Source organism: Neodiprion lecontei, chromosome 6 (assembly GCF_021901455.1).
Source record: "Neodiprion lecontei isolate iyNeoLeco1 chromosome 6, iyNeoLeco1.1, whole genome shotgun sequence".
Classification (NCBI taxonomy): Eukaryota; Metazoa; Arthropoda; class Insecta; order Hymenoptera; family Diprionidae; genus Neodiprion; species Neodiprion lecontei.
This window is the reverse complement of record NC_060265.1, coordinates 29,501,257-29,520,046: the sequence shown is the minus strand read 5'-3', so window position 1 is coordinate 29,520,046 and position 18,790 is coordinate 29,501,257. Positions and strand designations below refer to the sequence as shown.

The following is an 18,790-nucleotide window of genomic DNA, read 5'->3' as shown; positions in this document are numbered from 1 at the left end:
TCGACCCGGAAGCCGACCTGCGTCTTTGGGAAAAATACCCACCGAGTTCGAGATACTGTAGAATGGACAGACACGGATCGTCCGGGTGAAATATGCCCCCGTTCACGCTGAACGTCCGAGTTTATATCCATCATATTCGTTCCTCGGTCTGAGGCTCCTGGGTCAGGATATGCTCCCCATGTCCGGGAGCCATCGACTGAATAAACAGAAAATATTTCACTCCGCGTCGAGTCGCGTTTCTGGTGAAATATGGCGTAACAATTCCTTACGTTGCATATTTGCGATGTTCAAAAAACCTCAACATATTCGACAAGTTTGACAAGCTCAAATTTTACTTTACAAACCTGCGAATCCCACCGACCTGTACGAGCCTTGAACCTTTTTTTTTTTGTTGTTGTTGATGTTGTTTTTTTTTTTTTTTCTCATATAGAAAATAGGAAATGACCGGTAATAGCACAGAACTAAAATATGGACGGAACATCGAATGGAAAAAAAGTACTTCTTCGGACTCGGAAAGACGTCGTCTTCCGGAAAAAAATTTGCGAATTGAGGAACCTGCGTTTAATGATGGGACTAAATTTTTTTCTAACCGCTTTTGCGGAATATCGACTGAATGTAGCTAAACAAAAGTCAAATAGCCTACACGAGCCTTTAGATGCCCCTAATGTCTCTACAATTACCTGAAACGATCTGCTCTGATTACTCTCTATTCACCGTCATATCGCTCTGCGGCGACGCTAATTTTACGTTAAAGATCTCACGACCATTACTCGACTAAAAGGATGTAAATCGGTTTCACGTGTAAAGTTTCTTTTCGCTGTTACCGCGGGGAAAATGGGACGGCAAAGTCTTGACTCAAATTTTATTCGCATGCTTATGGATCCACTCGCGAAGGGTGGACGGCAAGGATACGAACTGCCATAATAGAATAAATGTTTCCCTTGCTGAACGATGCTAGGTATGTATGTACGTTTGTACGTGCGGCCTTGTGATATAGCCGAATGTACACGTATACAGGGGTTAAACTTTATTGCCCCCAAAAACGCGGAATACGGCCATAGTTTTTCGAGACGAAGAAATATAGTCCCTACATAGATTTTATTTGACATAAAATATATCGTTTCCGACAAAGACGATCTCGCGTATACTGTAACAGTACGAAAATATCTATTTTCACTTACGTCTAGCTGCACACTTTTTTTTTTATTTCATTTCTGTATCGATTATTCCCAGCAATGTAATCGAAATATCGACGAAAGGTCGCGATCAGGGAGTTTCTTTCAGGATTGAAATGAATAATTCATATGGTGTATACACGTATAGGCATGTGTGAATGCCTTTCCGCGTGAGTTGGATATAGACTCGAGTGATTAAACGCCGTGGAATAGCCAGTCAATAAGAACAGGGTTCGGTAAATTGAGGCGAATGATTGAAAGGTGCGGTTGATATTTGCGATAGAAATTACCGCGGTTAATTACAGATAATTAACATCGAACTGCGGGGCGTTAAATTGGTTCAGAAAGTGAGACGATAAGCTCTTTTTAAATGGGGTTTAAAATTTTTACCGAAGAAGAGGTCCTTTGTTATCGTGATTTATGAATTTATGCTTCAACGGCTGTTACTTCTCCGGTATAATTAAGGTAATTAAGAACCACCCGACAAAATCCAACCTCAATCGATTAATGCCGGTATAAAGGCACACACGTATAAACTAATCGCTGCTACTGCTTATCGCGAAAATCGACGCGAACCGTGTTTCCCTGCAGAAGACAGAGTCCTTCGAAAAAGCGGCTGCTGTGTGTCCGAATATCATATCGGGCGACTCGATCGTCGATAATCAGACTTCGGAATCCCGAGGGAGAGCATCTGTTTCTCGCTGCTCGAAGCAGATAGCCGGATCCTGCCAGTCGTTTCACCTCTTCGGCAATATCGCACCCCGAGGAATTCGGCTCGTATTTTTCTGCTCGTAAATTATAAAAGCAAGAGCGAGATAGATGGACGGGGTGTGAAGAAAATTTATATAACGTAATGCAATGGCGTAATTATTAACGATGAATTAGAATTCGCGATTTGCAAGGTTTTACAAAATTCACTCGCGTGTAAAGAAAATCAGAAATTATACGTAGCGAGAAACTCGGTAAACATTCAGGCCACGTTTTCCGAAAATGATTCAACCCCAACGCTTTACGAAAGTCGGAATGAATTTAGTACCTACGTTGTATCTACGCATACGTATATACATATTATACATATATTGTATAAACTGAAGCTTGACGAGCTGCAATTAATTAAGCACGTTAGTCAACTTATATAACCCAAGTGTAACGCTGCGTTATCATCACTTTTGACGTGGGGATGAAGGCAAAAGTCTCCATTAACACAGCGCGGGTAAATAAATTTCATCCCCCGTATCAAATTCAGTGTCAATTATCCATGAAGTAATTGTTACGACGGATTTCAGCGGCAGAATTTCGGTGGAAAACTGACGCTCGGGATCCCGTTTCAAACTATTCAAATCACGGAACGAGACGACAAAGTATTTTCACGAGTTTATCCTGATTGGCGCAGGAAAAGTAATCGGATCTAAGTCTTCGTACGAGACTGAATCTTTACCAGCGAATTAGATTTTAACTTTTCCAAAACTGTCCAACAGAATTTCACAAGTTTGAGGAGTGGAGTACAGTGAACGGCTGTATTCGAATTAAAAGTTATATCCAAGGGATTCTATCGTCCATGACGTACGTCTTTTGCAGATTTGCTCGCGGTTCGAGTTCCGTGAAATTTTATTCACCCTTGAAACTCTGTATCGCGACTCGGGAAAAATTCACAGACACAACCCGAGGCAGAGATAGAGGAAAAAATAAACGAGATAACCGGTAAGGGAGTAAGTTGCGTGAGTAAAGTTTACTCAGCTATAGGAAAATGTGTACAACCCTCTAAAATTCGACTTGGAAGAAAAGAAAATAACGTTTTTCTACATTTTTCTGCACGGCTCGCAATTATTACATACATATACGGTGATGAAATTGTTCTTTACCGAAGAAAATTTCGCTTGTTTTTTTTTTCCAATCAATCCTACACAGCTGTTCAGGTTCGAATATGCGTGTATAATAAAAATAAATAAAGCCCTACCGGAGTAGAAATTCCGCTGGTCACTCCGTGACAAATCGCATAAATCACTGTACGAGAGAAGATGGAGCGTCTGCGGTATAAGTGTAAGGGTTGGGGATGATAGAGTGGGTATATGTATAGGCAGAGAGCGGTCTATCCGGGCCGAACGTTTCAGAAACAATTAGAGGGGGTGTAAAAACAAGAGAGCAGAAAAACAGCAGGAGGGGTGAGAGAAGACGGGAATATCTGCAGACTCGAAGGGGTGGAGATTAGAGAGGCCGGATGCTGGTGGAAAATGGACGGAAGGCATTCTTTACCCGGTGACGACGCCTCTGGCCTCGGCGTTTGTTCGCTCGTCCGCGAAAATATGGGCGACAAGCAGACGCCGACTGGTTTGCCCAAAAGATTGTATCGCGGGAAAAGTTGTGCCGGGAAAAGAACAACAGCAAGAAAGGAAATATGTATAAATAAAAAGAAATAAATAAAAAATCTTGTCGCTCATCAGCGTAATCATTCGGTCGTGTTACAATTTTCTTCCAACACTCGAATTTTTCACTCAGAAAGTTTCCTGCGTTTTTTTTCCTGCAAGCTTGACGATTCGTCGAAATGTACATCGTACGCGATAAATATTGTTTGCGGATTTAATACCGAATATTATACGTTTGCACTTTCATATCCAGGGTTATCATGGATAATGGCGTCGTTTTCTTCGAAGCTGTACACCGTCCCTCTAGTATTTCATCCTGAAAAATAAACAAGTTGAACCAATATTTCTTCACCGGCGTCGATATCTCGGTTATGGAGTTTTTTTTTTCCTCCTCGTCTATTTTTCTTTTTTCATTATCGCTCTCCGAGTCTCTATTTTTCGATTGGTAAAAACCGAGTTTCAGTCTTGTTACGCGAGCACTGAGACCAATTTACGGATTTCTCACTGTGCGCGAGAAGAAAAGTACTTCATTTATTACTTTTCACAAAAAAAAATAAATTCGCGCTGGTATACACATGCATACGTACCTTGTACGGTACGTTGGATTTTTTTTTTTTATTCTGATAAATTTTCCCGCGCGATTAGCTTTATTCTGAATATTTGCAACAATAAACGACAAGAAAAAAAAAACCGGGAAAGAAATGAAAGCGGAACATTTATTCTAAAAATCTCGTATATATTATTGTTTGAAATTATGCTGATATAACAGTGCTTCTTTTTCGCATAGTGTGGATATACATATGTATATTAATTAATTGATTATTTCATTAAACGTTCATTAACGTCAAAACACGTCGCTGCACGCGTGCAGTCTTATCTTATTATTTATGTTTCTTTATATTCTTTATACAGAACAACAGTTTTACAGGATACATAAACACGATATCGGATGTATGTGTATAATTAATTTCTTCGATTCGGATATTTGACGATCTGTATGATGGCATTACCCGCATTGTAATCTGTCGTTAGCGTTTTCAATCGGTAATCGTTGATCACTAACCTTATTGAGAAATGCGTTGAGGCGTATGCATGTTTTCATTTCAATTAAATCTTTTGCAAGACACAGAATCTACGGAAAATGAAACTGCACTAAAACAATCATCAGATGTTATTGCAATAACATGCGATGGTTTGTTGTGCGTTTCTTTTTTTTTTTTTTTAATAAAAATTGAGAGACGGAAAATAATCTCGATCGTCTCGTAAAATTGTATTTATATCGATTGTACGTCAATTCGCCTCGATATTGCTTGAGTCTTTGGGATGAATCTTGTATACAAGGTAATTGATTCGTATTATATTATGCGTGTACGAGAAAGTTTTACATTATTACACGTTGAATTATGTAGATTATAATTATATTGGATTAATTGCTATCTAAAAATTATCCGCCGATCTATGCTTGTGCGTTTAATTACAATTTAATTGTTCTTCTTATTTTTTTTTTTCATGTAATCGCCGGCAAAGTTTTTTGCATTACCTATATCGGTTAGAAAATTTCAGGTTTCTCTTGCAGCACACGCGCAACATCGTACACGTAACAATATTTCGAATATAAAGACAATATGAACCTACGTACGAATTTGTAACAAAAGTTTCAAATTTATATCTACAACCGTTATTTTATCATTATGTTGTATAATTATTTTTTATTCTCTCACATTTATTCATTTATCTCGTTCTTTCGCTCGCTACAATTTACTCGCGATTACGTTGATTTTTATTTATTTTTTTTACCTAGATAAGTAATACGAAAAAAGTAAAATAGATGTATTTATATGCACATGATATATAACAACGAAGAATGAATATCCGAGGATTATAAATTTATTTCCGCATCTGCAGACACCGTAATACACCGTCTCATTTTCTCCACGTACACATTTCACAGCTCAATTTAATATGGTTTTAATTCTCTGCAGCGATAATCAACTCCCGATAACGATTTTAATTATACATTATATTTTATACACTTATATCTAATCATTTTCAACCGAGCCGTAAAGTTATACGCAATTTTAATACAATTCTGAATCATTATCCGATTTCACAAGTGCCTTGGTGAAATTGATTCATTAATTCATCAGTAATGTAATAATTTACGACCGACGAACAAAAGTAAGTGCGATAAGTGATTATGCGGAAATGTGCTGAGAAGAGGGATAATTCGTAAGTAACGTAATTTCTGAAAGTACGTGGCAGTTCTTGATCATTTTAATTCTGGCAAAAAGTCTAAAACTGTTCAAGACACTTTGAATATTAAATTAAAATACGTTTAATGAACACATTTTTTTCCCTCCCTCTCTCTCTCTCTCTCTCTCTCTCTCTCTCTCTCTCTTGTGTCTTGAGGAACGATACAAGTATTTCAATAATAGAAACACATTATCTTAGTAATTTCCTACGCCATGCGAGATCAGAGGTATATATTACACGTATAATTATATAATGAGAAACGAAAATAAAATTTATAACGCGACTATGAGATTACAAATAATCACGCAGTCCATTTGGTCCATTATCTAATTATCAATTTGTTTTCATTCTCCCTTGTTTTCCCGCCTCGAAACACAATTCGACCCAGCGTTAACTTTTTCTCACACACCGTGAGATTCTGAACCAATATTTATAGGTACGATAATTCAAATTGTAAATAATAATCGTAATTGAAAACTTTCGAAATTGAATTTCCAGTATATGTATGTACGAGTGAACGTATACAACTAGAGTTTTTACATATACATACTTTGATTGATTTTTTACATAATACGTACTTTTATATGTTCCGTTATATATTATTATTTACATAATGTATACGTCATATCGAATATATTCAATAATTTATTATCGCTTCGAAATTGGCAACCGTTACTATTTTATATAATATTGTTTATCGTAGTATTACATATAATATATTTATATAAAACGCGATTTATATATGTAGCTAGTGCTAATTTTCACGCATCATTTTTTTTTGTTCGGCAAATATGACACAAATGTATAATCATATTCAGGCTTTCACAAAAGCAAATAACTAAATAAACAAACGTTTCTTCGAAATTTGCTGAGAATATAGCAAAAAAAAAAAAAAAGAAAGTAAATGGGTAGAAAATTTGGCATGATATTATCGAATGAATGAAGTCGGTGAGCTGTTGATTCTTGAATTTCATGCCTATATTACAGTTATATTTTCCCTACTAAATTTGAAGAATTTTTCTTCTTCAAACCTCCGGCAAAACTGAATTTTGATTACTAATCCGCGTCAGCAAGTCGGGTAAACTTTCGATCCGGCAGCGGCGAAGACGAAGGTGAGGATGAGGATGAGGATGAGGATGAGGATGAGGATGAGGACGAGGATGAGGATGAGGATGAGGATGAGGATGAGGATGAGGATGAGGATGAGGATGAGGATGAGAATGAGGATGAGGATGGCGAGTGCAGTAATTATCGATAAGTCGCGCCGCCACGCAGTACTAACTGCAGTGATCAGGGGAGGATGGCTCGTCCTCCGTCTGCGTGGCGACACTCCGCACTCACGTCGGGCTTTCTCTTCCACCAGCGACGCCGACGCCGACGCCGACGCAAGAAGGTCCCGTTTCCCAAGGAAGAGGCGGCGGCGTCGTCGCCAAAGAGAGGGAGGAACATCGCCCCATTGAACACCTCTCCATCGAGCATCGTTCCATGCCTGAAAGCAGATATTTACCTCGACAACCGAACTCGAGAAATCTAAAGGACCCAGAAAACTGGATTTTCATTATGTTATACCTACGCTGATTGTGGGAGAAATTTTTAGTTACGGTTACCGCTCGGTCCTTGACTATTTTCATTTTTTACAACAATCGAAAAATATGGTTCTAGGTGGAAAATTTAATGCTTGTGCAACGACAAATTGATTTCAAAGTTTTGGTTTAACTAAAAAAGTAGAGTAAACCGAACAAACTGATTTTGCTTTGCAATTACCAAAAGAGGATCGACGATAGCGCAAAATGGTTAGGCGTATCTCGTTTTTCGTAATTCCAACGATATTCAAACAGTTTTTTTAACGATGCCTGTTTTACCGAATTTTTTTAGTTACCGTAACAAATGAAATTTTTCTCAGTTTACATATTCTCATAGACACAAGTCCCAAGAATCAGTAATTTCCGCGATAAAGGTGTCCACATTTTTTTACATCTATGAATTTCGTGATTTTCATTAATTACAAAGCTTCAAGGGGACTTGAAATCAAATAAATCACTCCAAAATCTGCACGATTGATTGTCGGAGGTAGAAAGGAAGCTGTGATCGATTCCATACAAAGTGAATTGTTTTAGTTAATTTTGACCGACTTGAAGATGTTTTCAAAATCGATGCACTGGGAGATATAACGACGCTTCGTTTCTGATTTCACGATAACTGTGCAAAATGTGAAAGACATGTGATCGTCAAGTTTAATAATTATTTAGGCTTTCTTAATTTCTAACCGCGATATTGGATCCGCTTTTATCAAAAACCTTTGTACCTTCCAAAGTACCTGTTAATGAATCAATTTTTTTTGAGTTCGCAAGTTAATGTCGATAAAATGAACGACCGTATGAAAATAAATCCAACGATCGAGAGACGGACTGTATATTAGCATTGTAAATGAAAATAAAACTAGAGTATCATACACAACGCCACTCGGTTATCGCGTCGAACAATGCTATAGAAATACGAACGACTCGGTAAACTGGTTTTTAATATCGGTTTTTGCATCGACATCGCGGTGCGGCAGCATTAATTAATTGCTATTTTACTGTACGGTGAACTTAATGGACCGCGGTGCATGTGACTGGAATTGCCAGTATAATATACATACAGCGAATGCATGGCACACTTATATATATATATATATATGTATAAATGTATACCTCAATACCGCAGGTCATAAATTCTTACTACGAATGGCCAATGATCACACACATATACAACGTATACAGGTATATATAATTATATATTTAATAATCAGCTGTTGCTGAAAAAAGGTAAATTTTATATTACATACCGAATCCGTGAAATAATCGACGTCGATTTTAACGTTCAAGACTCGCAAGCGTGATTGCGTGGTCGTTTTAATTACGAATGAGAAGAAGGGGAAGTCAAGAAGGGTTGAGAAAAATTATCGTCATTCCAGGAAACTTTACTTTACAAATGAGACGGCAGTTCACCGTCCAGCCTTCAGAAGGATTTAAAGTCAGTGTGCAATTATCGGGTTCATCTAATTAACGTAATTACATCGTGTAATAGAATGAATCTATATAAACGGCTACAGCTGATCAAGATTCAACTATAATCTCAACAACTATTTATAGAAGTCGGTAGGTGTTTATGTATACGTATATAAGTATAATATAAAGTACTGGAATAAAACTTCTCCCCTTCGTATTTTTTTTATTTACTGTTATTACTGTTTATTTATTGATTTTTGTTATCTTGATGGCACCGTTGATAAAAGTAGAATACAGAAAGAAAACTTTCATCACGCTTCCTGCAACCCTCCCTTCAACTTTTAAGGCACGAGTATATACAACGAAACCAACTTTTCGCCTCGGTCGATCGTACGTACGTGAAAAAAAAACGGAAAAAAGGAAAACCGTAAAAAAAAAAAAAAAAATAGAGCGATTTATTTTTTGTTTAGAGAAATTTATTCCTCTTACCAGACAGATCTAAGCCACCGATACTACAGATGTCCAGTCCCCCTGTACTTGTTGCACAACAGTGTTGCTTCGGACCGAGGGGCTTTGGTCTGCATAAGATCTGTAGAAATGCAAAGCAATGAAAAACAAATTAGATAAATTAAAAAAAATATCGTTCTTCGTATTTGACAGACGACACAGCAAGGAGGTAAAATTTTTCCGAACTATAAGAAAACGATTTTCGAAAGCTCTGATCTCAGTCAGAATAAAAAGTCACTATCATCCTAGCTCTAAATTCGGCCGAAAAAAGTATTAAAAGTTGTAACGAATCTTAGATATATAATCGTCTTCTTTAAGTTAGGGGAAAGACAAGAGCGGGCAATGGTGAGAAAATATTACCTTAGTGTATAGAAGCTCCTTGGAGATGCGTCGGAAGTGATTGTTCAACAGCCAGTAGAGAAAGGGGTTCCAGAAGCTGTTGGAAAGGGCGAGCCATGTGGCTAGGAAATCTAGGAAGGGGGGCGGTTTGCTTCCTGTACAAGCCGCTACCACTTCCTGAATTGTCCACGGAGTAACCATCACAATGAAACCCAAACTCATCGCGGCCATTGTCCGGGAAGCCGAGGTGGACAATCGTCTTTCGTGAGCTACCAGCTGCGAGCAGAGAAATCAGAAATCATTCGAAAAGGAATTACTCGCATGGATCTCATACCGCTTCCATTCGATCGTCGTACGGTAATTAAGCAGACCAACGTGCAGATTCGACATTAAGTGAGGGTGAAAAAAAAAAACCCCTCGATCCCGGAGTCGAGTTGTCGTTATTTCTTTCGTCAAATCGAACCCGGTCACAATACGCCGATTGTTGTACCGGAAGCAATTCCGGGGGCAAGGAAACTTGGGAGCTTTAGCGTTTTCATCACGACACAGAGTTGAAAAGTCACCCTAAGACGACAGTTTAATATCGGGCACGTAGACCGTAGGTACATGAAAAGTTCATTTTTCTCCTCCCGTTATCGCTGATGATCCCCCTCACCCTCGATCTTTTCAAAGCTCCAGGAAACTCAGTTTTCGTAAACTCTAAATGGGATTTTCACGTTCCGAGAATAAACAGAAACTGATATCCAACTGCAGGTGGTAATTACGTCGGAGCAAACGAGACTCGTAGCTTTCACGGTGAGAATAAGCGAATGAGAAATAAAGAGAGGGAAACAAATGGGGGAAGAGTGCCGGGTAATCTCGTCGGCACGGCGTCAAAAAGCTCGGGAAGTAGGATTACGCAACTGTTCTCCTCTCGAAGGCGAGAACTAGCTCTCGTGCAACGCTATAAGGATTAATGGCCTGGACCAAGTTCTTCTCCCCGACTCGCCGAAATCTCTCCGTCATCTACCTCTCTTTTCGAAGAGATTTTCCCACCCTGTCGTATAGTAGTCGTTACCAGATTAAACGCGGCTTTTCCACCGAGGAGAAAGTACCTCGTATAAGGTATAGAAAAACGTGTATATATATATATGTGTGTGTGTGTGTGTACCTATATAACCGTCAAAGGTGGCACTGCTCGGACGATAAGGCGAAAATACGGCTGTGTTAAATTCTCGTTTTTTTTGCTTCTTTCTTTCTTTTTTTTTTTTTTTTTCTTGTCATCCACCCCGCGGGGTGTTGTAACCAAAGATGCGACCGGTGATCTGCACGTGTCGAATGTTACAGGTATAATTCAACCCCAAAATAGAACCTCGTATACCTGTATTTGTATGAGGCCGAGAGCTCGGAGGGAGGATTTGCGGCTTGTGACGAGGATGAGGGTCGTGATATTGGTTGGCGAAAGTTCCCGTTGATAAGGAAAACTCGTGGGAATAAGAGGTGGGCGTAAAGGCGATTACAAGATAATGCCAATGGGAATATACATTATACCCATTTGGTGAAAATTTTCTATCCCCCACCCCTTTCCCTCTACCTCTTTTATCCACCAAGCAGCAGTGTTTTATCACATTTAAACCGCGATGCGCAACAACATCGGGGGTAAGTAAGTGTGGGAGACCACCCCGTTTGGTTTGGGGTTAATGTAGTACGAGTGTAACCCCCCCCCCCCCACTTTTTGAAATTCTCCGGGGGAAGGCGTCAGGAGACTTTTGCTCGACTTTAGCTTTATATTTAGGTATAGGTATGTATGTTCCGGTTCGGGAGAGAGCTTGTTTCTTCGTGCGAGGGTTGTCGCACCCTCGGCTTAATTCCAGGATGGTTTAATCAAGGGTCTGTTCTTACGCCCTTTACCGAATTTACCCACCGTTAACGGGGTATTGCAGGAATTTAAACAGCGCCTCCGCTGTTCTGAACTCGGGATTCACGGTCGTTGGTGTTCAAGAATTCGATAAGGGGTCTTGGGTCTTGAGGGTACGTACATACACGATCACCAGTCGTATAATTTGAGAGTGAAACCGTGATTCCATTGCCCATTTTTTTTTCTACTCATTCATAACCGAGTTGTACAACGAAATAACAGACTTTTAACTTATCGGATTTACCCAGGTATATATTATTCGCATAATTTAACACCGAATACGGGTCAGCTGATGCTGCGGTTGTCTTCGCCGCCATCTTTCTCGGATTTACACTTTGTAAGGGCGGACTTGAATTGGGGGTTGCGAAAAAATGAACAAGCTCGGTTCTGCGCACGCAGGAAAACGTTTATATCACGAATTCAAATATGAAAATGGGCGATTAGCATAGGGGCTTGTGGCGGAAGGGCAGCATCGAAGACAAACTGCTCTACCAACATTAGCATGTGCGGGATTTATCGTCTGAACTTCCCCAATACGAGCGAAACTCCCGCCGCGTTATACGCGTATAGTCAATCCGCAATCCTGCATATCGTGAAGCGAATTTTATATTTTGTATTTCGACGTCGTTACGCTACCCATGCTCGCCTTTATATTCGCGGAAAAGTTTATGCAGAGTTCTCCAACCATTCGCCGGAAGCTTATATGTGTTATATGTCGCGGATATGCTGACCTCGACGAAAATAATGAAAAACAACGAAGTCGTAGGATAAAAAATAAACGAAAACTCATCAGAAATAGAATTTGAACGAATTTTGAAGACTATTTTTTTTTAAATTTTAAACTGACCACGATTATTCGTCACTTTTCAACCTCCCGCCGCGGTGTTCGGAAAACCCAGCGTTTCGCTCATGACGTACGTCAGAAATAAATTGCGCGCGAAATTTAAACGACATAAAAACTGCGGCAGTAATATTAAATTACATTCTTATACCGCGTTGTTCCGTTTCACTTGATTAATTCTCGGTATAGCTGGGGTCTTATGAAAACTAAATGTCGACGAGAAATACAGGTTTGAAACCTTCGGTACGCGATGAACGTTTGAATTATAAACCAGTAACGACAGAATAGGTATAAAGACGCTGTAACCCGGAGTCGAAGAGTTAAGTACAGCGGTAAAAATTAAAATTAAAACAACCATTCGAATTCACGTTGAGCATTTTATCGCTCAGGGATTCGACGTGCCGGGCTCACGCCTATCTTCGCTCGTAAAATATATTTAAACACGGACGTTTATGTCATATATACGTGATATCTATACATATATATGTGTGTGTGTGTATAGGTATGTATTTATTCATCCCGCGCACTTTCCGCAACCTGCTTGTGTTGGCCACCCTGCATAACATTCCCAAGATTCCCAGTGAGACGAGCGAGAGCGAGAGGGCGGGAAATTTGAAACGACCTGTTAGGCCTTTCATTAAATTTTCCGTTTCTCACGGAATGATGTTTGTTATTATCTTCTTCTCCGTTACCCTCGGCTTGTTCTCTTCTTGTTGTTGCTGTTGCTGCTGCTTTCATCATCCGATTCGTTGTCACCCACATGATTCCCGGAATCAGGACCAACCTTATATCCCTAGAATGACGGGTCTCGACTCCTCCCGGCGAAGTCTCAACGACGTCGTTAAATTTCCTTATTAAACTCCGTGGAGAGAAAAAGAGAGAGAGAGAGAAAGAGAGAGAAAGAGGATAATTGCACTCGCGATAGAGCTAGAAAGGTTATCCAAGACGAAATAATTCATTTTCCAAGAACACATCCATCCTTCGGCACACATATTACTCGCATTTTTTGCGCACTTATTCCCTTCCTCCGACACACATCTCGCTCAACCATGCCTAGAAGAAATGAATTATCCTCGCGATTGGACTCGGCTGGGCAATACAATAAACGAATTGCAAATGTAAGTACGGCCATTGCAGGACCGGCGTTGTGTCTTGGCCAGGGAGCCAAAAACTGGATATCTGCGTATTATCTCGACGGCCGGAATCCGGGTTAATGCGTGCTCTTTGAGGCGTCAAAAAAACCGAGATGAAAATTCCGTGCGAACGACTCTTGGCAGAATTATCGGTACCGAGGAGGTGGAAGGTTGAGGATGAGGATTGGGACGAGGCCGATGGGGAGAAATGGGTTAAGGAGTAAAAAGACTCGATGGCCTATGCAGCGTAACCTTTTACTGTCCCCCGAGGCATTTTCCAACGCCCGAGACTTCCGGTGCAGTGGCATGAAGCTTGCAGCGAGGGTATATAAAGTGTCGATTCTGCACTACCCGGTTAGAAATACGATAAAATTTTATCACAGGTATACAAGTCAACACTTTCTTTTTTTTACCGACAGCAGAAATTGTTGCTTTTCCATCTTACGCGTTTCCCACTTTTTCGCTCGTTATTTGTACGATTCCTTTATCAAATTGAGAGATTAGATCGCGGTTAATGCTGCTGAAAAATACGACGGAGAGCACAGCAGTGATTGAAACGTTGAGACCGTTCGTTTTATTCTCGTTTCTTTAGATAATGCTTCGGCCGTCATCAAGATGAATAAAATATAGCAAGTATTATCATATCGTTGATCCGGCAGATTCTAACCAAACGAAAAACACGCCATGTATCCTCGTCTTTCGAAACACCAGCAATTTTCGTCGGCTATTTTATCACCCCGAATCGGTATACAAAGTCGTTGAAAACAGATAAGAAACACACGCATGTGTCACGGTTTTATCGATTCCATTGTATCGGAATTAGTTGATGTCAGAGAGAAGCGAGGGAAACCGTTGCCAATATTCATTCGTCTTTTTCCAAATTTCTTGGCGACGATATTCGCCGCGGCTTTAGGAAAGGGGATGTAATTTGTCACGATGCGAAACAAACGGGACGAAACAAGGCGGAAGAAAACAAGAAGAAGAAGAAGAAGGAGAGGAGAAGACAAGCAGAGAGAGAGAGAGGGAAAGAGTGAAAAAAAAAGAAAAATTCCAAGGAGGAAAAAATGCGGAGAAACGAGGACTACCTACATCTGTAAAATTAGAGGTGATCACGCTCACGTTCAAGGGACGTCCTCGGGTTTTTTTCCCTCATTTATTCTCGACGCTCCGAGCCTTACCACCTGCAGGTTGGGTGTTAGGAGAGAGAGATAGAACCACAGTTGCTACGTGGAATATGTGTCAATACTGTTGCCACGTCGATCACCGTCCACACCCCCCTCCCTCTTTGCCCTCTCGATTTTTCCCGCCCCCGATTCCTTATCTCTGAACAGCCCCACGAATCCCTCCCGGTATCCAATAACTTGAAGAATAATACGTAACCGTTTGCAGGTATACGTTGTGCGTATAGGCGGGTATACATTTGAACCTCGAGTTTCGAGGGTGGGACACCATTGTCCGGTTTTTCTATCGCGCGATTATTATTTACCTTTTACCCACACTCTTGCGTGTAACAATTCGAGCGAAACATCCAACCCCGTGACAATGTGCGAAATATATCCGATGCGATATTTTCACTCGAGGTAAATAATAGCCAAAGGAATTTCTCGATACGCATTTTTTCTTTTTCTTTTTTTTTTTCATATGGGTATAAAATGCACTTGTGTTCTATTCATTGTACGTGACGATACATTTTTTGAAATGCGAGCATTATTTGAATCTATGGCTTACATTACTTTAAACTTTTTTTTTTTTTTTAAATTGGTACACTTTTATCACCCACGAAATAAAATTACAACTGTATGTAAAAAATTTTCGTATTGATAAATAAATGTTTATAGATCGATCTCGTTCTGTAAGGCGGTGGATTTTTATAAGATATAATATCCGAACTCCCACTAGCGTGAAAATTTAGCTAAAGGATTCGAAGAATTATCAGAGAGAAAAAGGTTGATACGTAAAAATTATTCACATTCCTATCCTGCGTTAAGGATCGATGTGTTATGTTATTAGAAACATGACTGGGAGAAAAAAAATTTCTCATCATTCGTACAGATTTTACTGAAATTCATTGGGCGTGTTATATATTTACAGTAAAAATTTTGGTTTTCCTCACGTCAACTCTATAAATTAGCGTAAATGTAACAACATCGCTATAGATTTTCAAACGATTACCTCACTTTCGCCAATTTTCAATACACAAGATAATTAATAATTGATCCTTAATCGACGACATCGAATTAACCCAACGACTACGATAAGAACCAGAGACCTCCGATGACGAGAACACCTTTGTCAAACTCTTTGAACGACAATCGCGAAGAGATCACTACAGCACAAGGCGAACCGATCCGCGTCATTAGGTATCGATTAATCACCCCCGTCTCTGTTGGAAATTCGGTTCTCTTCAAGCTTTTACACATCATACCGAACGTGTATAGCCACGGTACGCAATATAATGAATTGATCAGCGATTCATTAGTCAGCTAGCTTCAGTCCTGCGGCCCCGTTATTACCGCCAATCGAACGATCATCCCCGCATTGTTGAACGATTTGAAATTTCCCTTTGAATCGGGAAACGGCGGACGTACCTGTGCAGCTTCCGTTCAAATCCTCCCGGCTCCAGCCTTGAAATATCGCCCCCGTCCCTCGGCCTCCCTTTCTCTCCCCGTTCTGTGGGTTAATTACCACCCAACCCAGTCGCTATTCGCCCTCCGTTCCTCCCTCCCTCTCTCTCTCTCTCTCTCTCTCTCTCTCTCTCTCTCTCTCTCTCTCTCTCTCTCGCTCTCTCTGTCAGGCATCTGAGCTTGTGCGAGGAGCCATACTCGAGCGGTTCTTCGGATGGGACATTCGTGCACATCAATTGACCCAGATTCGGGAATCATACTTGGAAATATATTTTCTTTATTTCATTATTTCACCGCGGTTTCGACCCTATAATTACCGGCGGATAGAGGAAATCAACGGTATGTGAGCGATTAGCTTGTAATCGTAGCCTCGTTATTTTTTTTGACGATGAAAAGATTTCACTCGAGTACGTTAACTTTGTGAAATATTCTACCGATTGGCGCGAGCGAGGAAATACTTTATTTAAATCAATTAAAAATTTTTCTCCACCCTGTGGAAAATGTTCGAATATAAAAGCAGACCGCCGTTCGGGAGACGACCTTTCATTCGAATCGTATTTTCCGTAATCAGATGTACGCTCATGAGGCGACGGTTTAGTTGCCCTTTCAAGGGAGCGACGCCGACGCCTTCGGAAATCGAATTATGATGGATCGTTTACTTTTCTTTTTTTCTTCTTCTTCTCCTTCTTTTACTTCATGCTGATAAAATTCCTTTGAAAATCCTTTTCAGCCCGACTAGAGGACCAAAGGCTAATTATCGAGCTCCTAATCCCGTAGCTCTCGTCTTTGGATTCACGCGTTCGCGTGCACAGAGGTGATTCGGTCGCGAAAAATTGAAATTAAAATTAACGTTGACATTGTAAATTAGAGTAATGAGCCCGCGGCGTTATTTCGCGAGTCCTTTATACTACCTTGTAATGTAATATAGTGGGTTCCTTTCCGATCCTCTGTAATTACGATCACATAGGATTAAACGTACAACGTACGCTCTACACATATCGTACCTACGCGCGTTAATATTCGCGCTATAAATATTAAACTAATCGGGAAAATATGGTAATTATTTAATTTAGAATATGCAAATCTGGATTAAACGCAGTTACTCTAGGAAAGCTGCAGGCACGCCTCGCGTGTATGTGTAGTTATGTATATTCTATAACTACGTATAACGAAAACCCTGGTCTGCGGTCGACGATTCTCTACGATTTGGTAGGTACCTGCGAAATGTATTCGGGACTTGGGGCTATTTAGCCGAATTTCAACCACTACGCGAAATCCAATCGCGGATCAAGACCACTCTCTGTAATTGTCCGAGACAATTGGCGCAGCGATCAACCGTATTTGTAAAGAAATTATCCGGTGCCTGTGAGTAGTCAGCTTTCGAAGTGTATTAAGTGATAAGTGAGGACTGGAAAAAGTCGGATTTACGGTTTTCGAAAAAAAATTAACAGTGGTTAATCTGAAAAAGAGATGTATTTTTTTCCATGTGAGCAAACCATTTTCACGGATGGCTGTACACGGTTATAAATTAAAAAAAAAACAAGGTAACCACGCGTGAACAAGCAAAATCCGTGAACTTTACGACACAAAAATAACGGATCGAATCATTGATTTGGGGCATGCGACGAAGAAGCGTTACTCAATTGACGCGGGAGAGAGTAATAAATTATCGAATCTGTTTTATCGGTCGAGGTGAAATTATTAACACACGCGTAGTCATAAAGCGAAGGGAGCGGAGGAAGAGAATTGATCAGGAGTGTGCCAAAACATTTTTTCCACTCCCGTGCCGTTTCTTTGTTTAAATTTTTTGCACCGGATATCGGACAACACAGATACGCGTGTACGCGATTTCCGGTTACGTTCAGAGAATATAAAACCCTAGCGAACGGTGAGAATGAATATAGAGGGGGGAAAAAAGAATTGTTTAGATGAAAATTCATAGAAAACTAACGCGAAATCGATACTCGACAACTTTGGCAACGGAATTCCGGGATTCCATCGTCGAGTCAGAATTCGAAAATCAACCAGCTGCAGCAGCGGACCAATTTATTTTTCACCGCTGATCAAACGAGACAACGACAACGACTGCACGGCAGCCAATTCCCGAGGGAAGAAAGAGGGAGAGGATTCGATGCTCGTTACGTGAAAAGAGGAAGTCGAAAGAGTCCGTGAAAATAAGGCGCGATCGAATGAGAAAAGAAGGATAAAGCGAAGCGGGGATCGAGAAGAGAAGGACCAAGATGGCGGTCGGAGGTCCGGTTTTAGGTATTGCTTCTTTGTTTCCTTTTCTCTTTTGTTTTCATTTCCCTTTGTCAAGCCTCGCGAACCGATCGTCTCTCCGCGCATCGCCAAATTTCACAATCGATTCTTCTCCCTCTCCTCGCAAGATCAGCGGAAGCGAATTCGAAGGCAGGCAGGGTATAAGCTCTTATGTATTTGCCTTCTCCGCCGTTTGTTCAACCGCGAATTGATCCGAGATATACGAGAGTGGAAACAACGTCTGATTGTTTTCAAGAACGGAAGATCGAGCGGAAATTATGCAGCGAACGCGAGACGAGCTTTCGTGATTAAAATTTCGCAAATATTTCTCGCGATTTTAGGATGAAAACTTTCACCTTATTACCAATATATCATTCCCGCTCCTTGACGCGGCTACGCATACCTACCG

At 40.3% G+C, this 18,790-nt stretch overlaps 1 protein-coding gene across 4 annotated transcripts in view; it reads right to left on the bottom strand.

Moving 5' to 3' along the window:
* Positions 1-3,671: 3,671 nt before the first annotated feature.
* The window catches only part of LOC107224645 (trace amine-associated receptor 9), a 75,523-nt gene continuing 60,404 nt past the window's right edge, over positions 3,672-18,790 (bottom strand). For 3 of the 4 annotated variants that reach the window (XM_046743257.1, XM_046743258.1, XM_046743259.1), the window contains 3 exons: positions 9,649-9,903; positions 9,271-9,370; positions 4,705-7,280 (listed from right to left, as the gene is read on the bottom strand). In XM_046743257.1, the coding sequence (XP_046599213.1) occupies positions 7,129-7,280; positions 9,271-9,370; positions 9,649-9,903 (507 nt within the window). In that variant the 3' untranslated portion in view covers positions 4,705-7,128. Of the gene's footprint in view, positions 3,855-4,704; positions 7,281-9,270; positions 9,371-9,648; positions 9,904-18,790 lie in introns of those variants that run through there. The other variant, XM_046743260.1, reaches the window with a different exon arrangement.